The sequence below is a fragment of the Lynx rufus genome, unplaced genomic scaffold, assembly GCF_022079265.1.
Source record: "Lynx rufus isolate CCGP_SWC_20201006 ecotype Redwood Valley unplaced genomic scaffold, mLynRuf1.p SCAF_44, whole genome shotgun sequence".
Lineage (NCBI taxonomy): Eukaryota > Metazoa > Chordata > Mammalia > Carnivora > Felidae > Lynx > Lynx rufus.
Genome location: NW_025814861.1, coordinates 1,732,537 through 1,744,553, shown reverse-complemented (window position 1 = coordinate 1,744,553; position 12,017 = coordinate 1,732,537). Strand labels below are relative to the sequence as shown.

General features: G+C 45.0%; 1 protein-coding gene across 8 annotated transcripts in view; it reads left to right on the top strand.

Annotated features, from left to right (window-relative positions):
- NUP214 (nucleoporin 214) overlaps nucleotides 1-12,017 on the top strand; it is a 94,409-nt gene that overhangs the window by 27,920 nt on the left and 54,472 nt on the right. For all 8 annotated transcript variants that reach the window (XM_047098203.1, XM_047098197.1, XM_047098202.1 and 5 more), the window contains exons 17-21: nucleotides 522-680; nucleotides 3,530-3,633; nucleotides 5,837-6,019; nucleotides 6,931-7,016; nucleotides 7,113-7,196. In XM_047098203.1, coding sequence (XP_046954159.1) covers nucleotides 522-680; nucleotides 3,530-3,633; nucleotides 5,837-6,019; nucleotides 6,931-7,016; nucleotides 7,113-7,196 — 616 coding nt within the window. The remainder of the gene's footprint in view (nucleotides 1-521; nucleotides 681-3,529; nucleotides 3,634-5,836; nucleotides 6,020-6,930; nucleotides 7,017-7,112; nucleotides 7,197-12,017) is intronic.

Sequence of the window (12,017 nt, the reverse complement as noted above, 5' to 3'; positions counted from 1 at the left end):
TACCGTGTGCCTGCAGTGTGTTACCTTGCTGAATCCTCAAACTGCCCTGTTCGGTAGGTGCCACTTGCTCTGTCTCTCTTGCAAGTCAAGAGGCTGACGGGTAGTGAGGTGAAATAACTTGCCCAAAGCCACCCAGTTTCCACAAGCCAGTCCCGGAGCGTCTGCCTCCAGGGCCCTGCCCTTGACGTGTTTCGAAAGAGGAGAGCTCTGCAGGGAGTCAGCAGTGATTATCTTCAGGGAGTAGGACTGTAGGTGCTGTCAGTAGTTTTTCTCCTTCTCTGAGTTTCTGGCCAATAGACTGTGTGGGGTTTTTAATGAGGAAAAAGATTAATTTTTAAAAAGCGAGCATCGGTATTTTTCTTTCCGTGCAGTGAATTTCTTCTTTGCGTGACTGTTAACTGTTCACACCTGGGTGTCATGGTAACTGAGAGCCACCACCTTCCGTGATCCAGGCAGAAAGGTCTGTTTCTTAGAAATGGCACAATTTTTTTTGTATTAAAACATCCTTGTACCTTTTCTAGTCTCTTCATGGAGATATAAGTACCCTGAAAACAACCTTACTTGAGGGCTTTGCTGGCGTTGAAGAAGCCAGAGAGCAAAATGAGAGAAATTGTGACTCTGGATATGTGCACTTGCTCTATAAGAGACCCCTGGATCCCAAGAGCGAAGCAAAGCTCCAGGTAAGAGGATCCGGCCGTGGTGAGCTTCGTAAAACCAACTCTGCCAGTCCGTCTCCTTTATGATGTCCTGATTTGGAAGGCTGCCCCCATGAAGTTGTTAACTTCCTGCGAATCATTTACCTACTTTGCATAGATTTCCTTAGCTGTGACAAAGAAAACCGCACTTTTCCATTTAATTTTTTTAGGATGAAAACAAACAATTCTTTTTTTTTTTTTTTAATCTTTATTTACCTTTGAGAGAGAGAGTGTAGGTAGGGGAAGAACAGAGAGAGAGGGAGACACAGAATCCAAAGCAGGCTCCAGGCTCTGAGCTGTCAGCACAGAGACCGATGCGGGGCTCAAACCCACGGACCGCGAGATTGTGACCTGAGCCAAAGTCGGACGCCCAAACAAACCGAGCCACCCAGATGCCCCACAAACAGAATTCTTTATTAAACTTTATGCTTGGGGGAAAGCATACCGTTGGGAACAATGTATTTATAGATCAGATAACGAATAAGCGTTCATGTAGCAACTCCTCATTGAGTGCTAATACTCTGCTGGGTGTTTTTTGCACATTATTTCTGGACTTCAAAACCCGCTGCTCTGCAAGGTGAGCGTTGTTGATCCCAGTATGCAGATAAGGAAGTTGGGTCCCCTGGGCTGAGTTTGCCCATGGTGATGTTGTTAGTTCGAGTGGAACCTGATGGAAAGCTCCACTTGCTGGGGCCCTTTCCCGTACACCGGACTTCAGCAAGGTTACTTCTCTTATCCGTTCATAATTATTCTTACTCTCTGTTGCAGCGAAATCTGGTTTTTGTTTTCATCTTCCAATTTACTGAAAATTGTTGTGTCTCCAGCCTTAGCGGGGTCACCTCCTGCCTCCTCGCATTTGCCCAGGGTCCCGGTAGGGAAGGGTGCACGGGTGGCCGCTCCGGTCTTCCTCACCTAGGATGTGAGGTCTGTGACTGGGCTGAATCCCCTCCTGCCTCAGAGGGTTGGAGGCTGTGGACTCTACTCTGTCTGCCATTTCTGTCCCACGCCTGGTAAACTGACTATAGTAGGAAATGAGCGAAATGGTCCTGTCCTGGAGAGGCCGAAGGACCCCTGCTGTGTCACTCAGTCCTTGTGGTATCACTGGAGGACCGTGGATGTTTACCGTCTCAGAGAAAGCAGACTCCCTGCCTGCCCCTCCTCAGATTACCCCCTCCGTGTTGCATCCAGATACGCTTGCTTGTCACGTGCGTTTTCACCTCTTGCCCTGTGTCCAAACTGGAAGAAAAGCATGCAGCTCTGGGGGGACATTCAAAAGGAGATGCTTTTCTCTTTTCACAGTACTAAGCAGATAATAATAGCACTTATCCAGTATATGCCGTGTACGGAAGGGGAGAAGGAAACAGATACTGGAACTGCCCGAGTGTCCCCACAAATAAATGCTGGACCCTGAGTGTGGCTCAGAGCCTGCGCTCTTAACCGCTGTGCTGTGCCGTGCCATCCCGGTGGCTGGGTGCGTGGCAGTGGAAAAGGGAACGTATAAATATGACGTGGGACGTGTTGCTATGGCATTGCAGACGAGGGAGCCGCTAAGCCACAGAAACGAAGTATCTATGACAGGCCTTGAAAGAGAAGCTCGCTTTTCTGGTAGGCAGAGTGGGAGGGCGCTTGGAAGCAACAATGCTAGTGAGCTCACAGAGGCACAGTCACCCTTGTGCTCAGAGAAGAAGGCCTCCCTGCCGCCATCGAGCAGGGCGTTGCAACTTATATTTGTTGCTCGGGTCACTGCTACTTCTCCCTGGGATCAGCCTGGCTCTTTTTATTTTTTTTTAATTTTTTTTTTTTTTAACGTTTATTTTTTTGAGACAGAGAGAGACAGAGCATGAACGGGGGAGGGTCAGAGAGAGGGAGACACAGAATCCAAAGCAGGCCTCTGAGCTGTCAGCACAGAGCCCGACGCGGGGCTCGAACCCACACACCGCGAGATCATGACCTGAGCCGAAGTCGGCCGCTTAACCGACTGAGCCACCCAGGCGCCCCAGCCTGGCTCTTTTTAAATGACATTTGCTCTCTTTCAGTTGGGGCATATACCCTTACCCCAGAGTAATTTTTAAAATGAAACACGGTACGAACTTTGTACAGATGTAAAGATGACTCCCGGTGTATCGCACGTTGCCTGCCTTTGTGTATGTGCTTAATGGAATGCTTTATCTTCATTTTACTTTTTATTTTCGAGAAAGTGGTTGTATAGCCATGAAGGTTAACTCTGCATTGAAACTTAAAGAAAACTACTGCAGGCCTAAGATGAATAGATGTGAAGTCTAGTGATGGTCAATTCCGTTTCTATTGCTGATACTCCCCTTTGAGAAGAGGGGAGTTTTTCTCCACCGGTAGGAAGACTTACGGGTCCTGTGCTGTGAACAGACAGGTTCAGAATTACCTGCGGCGCTCTTGTAGGATAGTTTTGTCTGTGTTACAGTTAATTTCACGGGCGGGAGAGCAAAACCTACACGGGTGCGCTGTCTGAGCAGCAGCGTGCAGTGGAAAATACCCGGAGCACGTTGAGTTACTCTGTAGGAGCTGACAAATGAGAGAATGAGCCACAGCGTTTTCCCTGGAGCCCTAGACCGGCACGCCCGATCTCTTTCCCGTTGCTTTGTGCCGCCTCTCTGTCACGGTTAAAAAGGTTGAGTTCCGTTGTTCATTTTAATCACGCCATTCGAATGATTCGATTAAAGCCTGTTGTATTTTCTTTGTTCCTTCTGGTTCTTAGTGGAAAAACCTTGCAAAATTATTTTGATTGTTTTGGTGCACCTCCCTCCAGGCTCCTGGAAAACAGTCATTTGCTTTCTCATTTTTTTTTTTTTTCCTTGTAGGAAATCCGGCGCCTCCATCAGTATGTGAAATTTGCCGTCCAAGATGTGAATGACGTGCTGGACTTGGAATGGGATCGGCATCTGGAACAAAAGAGAAAACAAAAGTGAGCAAGGTCCCTCATCCACCCTGGGTGGCAGGAGATACTGCTGTAGGCTTTTTAAAGATTTTTTTTTTTTTTTTCAACGTTTATTTATTTTTGGGACAGAGAGAGACAGAGCATGAACGGGGGAGGGGCAGAGAGAGAGAGGGAGACACAGAATCGGAAACAGGCTCCAGGCTCCGAGCCATCAGCCCAGAGCCCGATGCGGGGCTCGAACCCACGGACCGTGAGATCATGACCTGGCTGAAGTCGGACGCTTAACCGACTGCGCCACCCAGGCGCCCCTGCTGTAGGCTTTTTAAGAGATGGTTTAGGAACATGGATCCAAAACCCTACAGGTGTTTATTTTTTGCGACCCAGTCACCGTATTTCTAGAAACTTGTTCTACAGAAATAATAGCAGCTCTCACAACCATCAACATAGAGGAGTTGGTGTCGCGGCACGAGTTATGATAGCGAGAAATTGGACATGACCTAGTATCTAGAAGTTAGAGGAGCCACCCCGTGAGTCCGGTCACAGAATTCTGCGTGACCGCTGCGTAGCATGTTGTCAGAAAATCATTAAATACGCGTTGTGTGTGACATGAAATATATGAAACAATCACATAATGATAATTGTTAGATCCGATATATAAAACCTGGAGAAGGAGAAGACAAAAACCATACTGGATGATCTCAGTTTGGAGGCCTCAGTGTAGAAAAAAGGCTAGAAATCTGTCACCATATTCGTTTACAGCTGCGAATGGGGTTAAGGGGAACTTTTCTGCTTTTCTGTATATTCCAAATCTTGTTGAGGAAGCATTCCTAATTAGTGTGGACGACTTACAAGGAAGGAAGGGAAGAAAGGCACAGGAGAACTTTGTCCTACCCTGGCCTTCTGTCCCCGGATGTTTGGCTGTATGCCCTCCGTGTTCCCTAAGGAACAGAAGGCAGTACATTGTGAGAACAGTGAAGTGCCCACAGGAAAGCCGAGAAACAGATCGGCCCTCAAAATGCTCGCGTTTTGAAACACCTACACTTGATTAGTGTGATTAGCCCTGTAAGGAAACAAACCGGGAAATGATCTGTTTACTTGTTTATGAAGCTGTGGGATCACAGAACTTGTAAGTGGGGCAACCTGGGTGTGATGTCAGGGGCAGGGCTCGAATGTGCTTAAAATTCAGTAAACAGAATTTAATACATTGCATCGTACAGTGTGGAGGAAGGTTTTGTACCTGACCTGCGTGCCTCCGTTTGGAGCACAGATCAGGGAAGGTAGAGGTGAGCGGTGATGCTGCAGATGCCGGTCAGGGGGAGGGTTCCGTGGCCTCTGGCCTGGAGCACTTGTCCCCTGGGCAGTGGGGCCCCATTCGAGGTTTCACACTCCCTGCCCTGGTTCTGAATTCACGTTCAAGCGCATGGGAGAGAATGGCTTGACCCGACAGCAGGAACATTCTGTTCTGAATCTTGTTGGATTTCTCTTTGCTAATTAAGAAGTCGGCTTTTGTAAAAGTGCATGATGGTAACGGAGAAACCAGACTCTCTTCTCCTTTATGACAACCCTATGGATTTTCTCCTTCACGTGCCTTTTTTTTTTTTTTTTAAACTTCCCTTCCTGCGGAGTTTAAGTTCTTAAATCTGTATAGTTTTTCGGTGCATCTCTGTTTTTAAACCCTTCTAAATATTACCTTGTACCCTACTGAAATGCCTTTTTAGAAATTTATGTTGAACTGCCTTGTCACCAGAAAGAAAGGGACTGTTGTTCCTTTCTGCTTTGAGCTCTTTCAGGTGGGCTATCCCCTTGCTGCTACTTAATCCCAGTGTTTCTTGATAGCACGCTGGAGACATGACCTCCCCATAGACCTCCAGTGGACCCCAGGCTTTGTTTGTTAGTATAATTTACACACAAAAAACCACACAAACCCTGAGTGTGTAGCTGAACCTGCTCCTCCTTGCCCTCACTTTTGACTCTGCCTCCCACCCTCGTCGAGAACCTCCGTGAGGTTTTGTCTGGTTATGCTGTCCTCTGCTGCAGGCCTGGCCTGCTTACCCTCAGCCGCTTGTTCCTCTTTCTGTATCATCTTTGTACGGCTTTCGTCCTCTTTTTGTGTTCTGGTAATTCCCCGACGCTGCTTGTCTCCTGGATGTTCTCCGTTTTATACTTTCACTGTTACAGTCGTGGTACTTGGACCATTCACGCTGAATTCCTTCCTCTTTGCCGTCACCAGGCGCTTGCTGGTCCCGGAGCGAGAGACGCTGTTCAACACCCTCGCCAACAACCGGGAAATCATCAACCAGCAGAGGAAGAGGTTGAACCAACTGGTGGACAGTCTCCAGCAGCTCCGTCTCTATAACCAGACCTCCCAGTGGAGCCTCCCCTCGGATGTTAGCTCCCAGAGCAGCCCTCACAGGTGTGCAGGAAAACAGGCCCGGCAATGCCACTGGCACTCGATGGATGTGGGTGAAGGAACGGGCAACTGCTCGGGAGTCAGGTGCAAAAGTTGTAGTTCGGATGTGGGTTTGAAGGTGACTCTGCTGTCACCTGTGGGATCCTGGTCAGGTTCCTCACCCTCTCTGATCCTAAAAAAATGGAGGTAACAGTACCTCCGTCAGAGGATCATCAGAGTGAAATTAAGTGTGCCTGATGAAACAGGTGCCAATAGATGACGGCAGATTCTACAGAAATAGTGTTGTTCTTTTGAAAATCAGCTGGTAGAGGGGCACCTGGGTGGCTCAGTCCATTAAGTGTCTGACTTCAGCTCGGGTCATCATCTCACGTTTCGTGGGTTTGAGTCCCGCATCGGACTCTCTGCTGTCTGTGCAGAGTCTGCTTTGGATCCTCTGTCCGCCCCCGCCGCCCCCCGTCTGCCCCTCACCTGCTTGCACACACACACACACACACACACACACACACACACACACTCTCTCTCTCTCTCTGTCTCTCTCTCTCTCTGTCAAAAATAAACATTTTTTAAAAAAGAAAATTAACTGGCAGAATTAGGTTGACAAACTTTTCTAGAAACTCAAGACTTGTCACTTTGAGCAGAAACTTTCAGATCCGACAGTTAGACAGTTTTCCCCTGAAGTTCCTAGGGGGATTTTGTGGTTGTGCCTTTAGGCCAAATGCGCATTGTGCTGAAGCATTGTTGGTGCTGTGTTTGCTGGTTGGGGGAAGGTTGGAATCTGTCTCCTTTTGGATTGACTACACTGATGGCTCAGATCTCCTGTTTCTACATTAGGGTTGCTCTCATCTCTGGCATTTATATTCGGGGAGATTTCTCAGGTCGTAGTCGGTTTGTAGGTAACCCTGTCCTCTTTTCAGTTTTGACAGTGACCTCGAAAGTCTCCGCAATGCCTTGTTGAAAACCAGCATAGAATCCCACACCAAGCCCTTGCCCAGAGTGCCGGGTAAACACCTTCTCCGTCTTCACCTGTCTGTTCTCTTCTGTTGACACCTTAAAAAACCAAGTCTTAAGTACTTAACGGTTCTTGAATTTCTTGCAGCCAAACTGTCCCCCGTGAAACAAGCACAACTGAGAAACTTCTTGGCCAAGAGGAAGACGCCCCCAGTGAGATCCACTGCTCCAGGTAAAGGTCCTGAATTTTTTAGCCTAAAACACGCAGTACCTGGTATGGAAGTAGGATGGGGGTCTGTGTGTCTGTGTTTTCCTTTAGTTCTTCATAGGAAATAGAGAACATGTCCCCAGAATCTGTTGTCCATCTGAATATCGGAGTAGGGAGCAGCTTATCCATACAGGACACGGCAGTTGGAGGTCGTCGTTTTGGCTTTGACGCCGTATTCTGCAGTCCTTAGGTTATGTGGCGGTCATTCCCAAGGGTTCGGAGGAGACTGAGCTGGCCCTAGGGATCCAAGTCTCCGCTTTGTATGGAGATGTTTTACTTTTCTGTTTTGTGTGGGGTTTTAGTAGAATTGCATTTGGGGGAGAGAAAATCACTTAAATAAAGAAACTACTGGTGAGGGAATGACAGTGAAATCACACTTGCCTGGAAAGAAGCTTTGTGACTTACGAAACGCTATTTTTTTCCCTTAACTTATCTAGATTTATTGTCTCCATTTTCTTCTTTCAAAAATACTTGTCATGTGTAATTTCATACATAATTTTGCTTTGCTTTAGTGCCCATATCTGCTTTTTTCTTTGAAATTCTGTTTTGAGTTGAAAATTTTTACACCAACAGATGCTCTTTGGTAATTAAAATAGAAGAAAGAAATTTAGGGGCTCCTGGGTGGCTCAGTTGGTTAAACGTCCGACCTTGGCTCAGGTCATCATCTCACGATTTGTGACTTTGAGCCCTGGATCGGGCTCTCGGCCCAGAGCCCGTTCTCGATCCTCTGTCTACCCCACCCTCCATCTGCCCCTCCCCCTCTTGCACACACTCTCTCAAAAATAATTTTTTTTTTAAAAAAAGGAAATTTAATCTTTACTGTACCATGATTTATTAATTTTTCGCTAATCATATAATGTTGAATTAGGTAAAAAGAGACCAGAGAATTCTTAATAGCTTTTTTTTTTTTAATCTAAAGAATACCTTGAGGACTGTGCTAAGAGAGAGAAGCCAGTCACGAAAAGACAAATACCGTATAATTCTGCTTATACGAGGTCCTTAGAGGATTTCATTCTTTTTTATGTTTCTACACACACACACACACACACACACACACACACGCAGCACGCATGCACCTCACGTCGTCTTAGTCCATTCACCTGTCAATGGACACTTGGACTTTTTCTGGAATTTGGCTATTATAAATAACGCTGCAGTAAACGTAAGAGCACATGCCTCTGAATTACTGTTTTTCTTTGGGTAAATATTCGGTAGTGCAATTCCTGGATTGTAGGGTAGTTCTATTTGTAATTTTTTGAGGAACCTCCATACCGTTTTCCCCAGTGGCTGCACCAGTTTGCATTCCCACCGACAGTGCACAAGGGTTCCTTTTTCTCCACATCCTTAGCAACCCTCGTTTCTTGTGTTTTTGATTTTTAGCCATTCTGACAGGTGTGAGGTGATACCCCATTGTAGTGTTGATTTGTGTTTTCCTTATGATGAGTGATGTTGAGCATCTGTTCATGTGTCTGTGGGCCATCCGTGTGACTTCTTCGGAAAAATGTTCGTGTCTTCTGCCCATTTTTTAATTGGATTATTTGGGGTTTTTTGGTGTCAACTTGTGGAAGTTCTTGGATTTTGGATACTAATCCTTTACCAGATACATTCGCAAATATCTTCTTCCGTCCCATAGGTCGTCTTTTAGTTTTGTTGGCGAAACTTTTAGTTTTGATGTAGTCCCAGTAGTTTATTTTTGCTTTTGTTTCCCTTCCCTCAGGAAACCTGTGTAGAAAGATGTTGCTATGGCCGATGTCAAAGAAATTGCTTTCTGTGCTCTCTTCTAGGATTGTTAATGGCTTCGGGTCTCACATTTAGGTCCTTGATCTATTTTGAGTTTATTATTGTTTTTAATTTTGTTTATTTGTGAGAGAGAGCACGTGTGTGTGCACACATGAGCAGGGGAGGGGCAGAGAGAGAGGGAGAGAGATTCCCACGCAGGCTCCACGCCGTCAGCGCAGTGCCCAACATGGGGTTCAAGTCCACAGAGCGTGACCTGAGATCATGACCTGAGCCGAAATCAAGAGTCACACGCTCAACCAACTGAGCCACCTGGGCTCCCTTTTTTTGAGTTTATTTTTGTGTGTAGTATAATAAAATAGTTTAGCTTCATTCTGCTGCGTGTAGCAGTTCAGTTTTCCCACCACCATTTGTTGAAGAGACTGTCCTTTTACCATTGTATATTCTTTCCTCCTTTGTCAAAGGTTAAGCATATAATTGTGGGGTTACTTCTGGGTTTTCTATTCTGTTCCATTGGTCTATGTGATCTTTTTTAATGTGCTAGTACCATACTGTTTTTTGGATTTTTGTTTTGTTCTGTTTTTTTTTTTGTTTTTTTGTTTTTGTTTGTTTTGTTTTTGTACCATACTGCTTTGATTACTTTAGCTTTGTAATATAACTTGAAGTCTGGAATTGTGATGCCTCCAGTTTTGTTCTTCTTTTCCAAGATTGCTTGGGCTATTTGGGGTCTTTCGTGGATCCATACAAAGTTTAGGATTGTTTGTTCTAGTTCTGTGAAAAATGCTGTTGGTGTTTTGATAGGGAGTGCGTTAAATGTATAGATTGTTTTGGGTAGTATCGCCATTTTGATGTTATTTGTTCCTCCAGTCCAGGAGCATGGAACGTCTTTCTGTTTCTTTGTGTTCTTTCCAATTTCTTTCGTCAGTGTTTTGTAATTTTTAGAGTACAGGTCTTTCTGTTGTTTTTAATGAACTATTTGAAAATAAGTTGCAGACAGGACTCGTTACTCCTAAATTAACCAGCATGTGTCCTTTAAAAGCAAGATATTCTCTTACACAATAATACAGTGGCCAGGGGTAGGAAATTTAACATTCACAGAACACTGTTACCAATGTGCAGTCCCTACTCACGGTTTGCCAGCTGTCCCTCTTTGGGCCTTCATGGCAACTCTTTTTTTTTGTTTGTTTGTTTTTTTAAATCAAGGATCCGGTTTAGGGCTGGACATTGCATGAAGTTGTCATTCTCTTTAATCTCCTTAACTTGGCTTTTGTTGTGAGCTTTACTGCCCGGAGCCTGTCTCCCCAGACACTGTCATTTGGTTTTGCCTGGTTTTTGAGGGTTTTGCCTGCTGTCTCCGTCCATTCATTTATTCTCTGGATGGATTTCTCTTGTTGCACAGCAGGTTTGTAAGAGTCCTCTGTCGTCACGGGAGGCTGTGATTGGTTTTGTGGCTGTTTATGTGGTATTTGGCTGTATAAATGTGCCGCATCTGTTCATCCATTCTCCTCTTAGTGGGCATTTAGTGTTTGCGGTTTTTAGCTGATGGAATAGAATGTTGTTCTGAACATCTTTGTGCATGTCCTTGGGGCACATACGTCCTCCTCTTACTTGGCCACGTGGCTAGGAATGGAAGTGGTTTGTACTCTGTCCGCACGCTCGGCTTTGGTAGATTCTTCTGTGCAGTTCTCCAAAGTGGTTGTACCAGCTTATTTTACTCTTACCATCAAGGTAAAACTATTTCAGTTTTCTGCATCTTTGCCAAGCTTAGTATTGTCAGTTTTTTTTCCTTTGAAACTCTGGTGTAACCCTTTTACGTGTTACTAAATATTTAGTTAATAGTTGACTTTCGTGAAGTGTGTGACGCCATCTTTGCTCATTTACCTATTGGGTGATCTGTCTTACTGATTTGTAAAACTTTTTATTCATTCTGGATACCAGCCCTTTGTGGTTATATGGGTTGTAGGGACTCCCTCTGTTACTTGTTTCCCTCTCGGTGATGTCTTTTGGCAAAAACAGAAGAGCTTAGTTTTAAAATAGACTTACCAGCCTTTTCTTGGGCAGTTGGTGCTTTCCGTGTTCGGTTTGAGAAATCCTTCTGTAGGACGGGGTAACAAGAGTATGCACGCGCTTTTCTCATTGTTTGGAAATGTTAACGTTTTGCGTTGCAGATTTAGATTTACCACCTACCTGGAATTGGTTTTCTTCTGAGCGATGGTATTGAGGTATGGTTTACATAAGATTCATCTTCTATAAACACAGAGTTTGAGAATTTTTATTAAACTTACGGAATCGTATCGCTGTCACCACATTCCAGTTTGGGAACACCTGCACCCCTCGGGAAGTTTTCTCATGCTTCTTTGTGGTCGTTCCTCCTCTGGCCCCGGCAGCCACTGATGTCTTTTCCTTCTGTGTGGATCTTCCTTTTTTGGAAATTGCATATAAATGGGATCACATCTAATTTTTCGGTTTGGTTTCTTTCACTTAGTGTGTTTTTGAGGTTCCCCCGTGATGCACACATACATAAGTAGCTCATTCCTTTTCGTCGCGGAATAGTTGTCCATTGTGTGGAGGTACCATGTTTGTTTATACTATCTGGAATTGATTTGTGCCCGAGACATACGTGTCTTGTATTTAGCTAGCTGATCATCCCAATAATATTTATTGAAAGGACTGCTTTTCCTCACTGCTTTGTGGCCACCTTTGTTATAAATCAGTTATCCTTGTGTGCAGGTCTGTTGGTCTCATACACTGGTTAGAAACCACTGCTACTACGTTGCCTTAATTAACTCCTACTAAAATAAAGCCTCAGTACTGTTCTTTTTCTAAGTTCTGAAGCTGTGCTGTCTAATACAGTAGGCTGTTTAAATTAAATTAATAAAAACTAAAGGTAAAAATTCAGTTACGCAAACCCAGTAGCCACATTTCAAGTGCTCAGTAGGCACCTGTGACTAGTGTTTATTGTGATGGGAAACATAGATGGAGTAATGCCATCATCACAGAAAGCTCTACAGTCTAGGACAGGGGTTGGCAAACTTTTTTTCTTAAAGG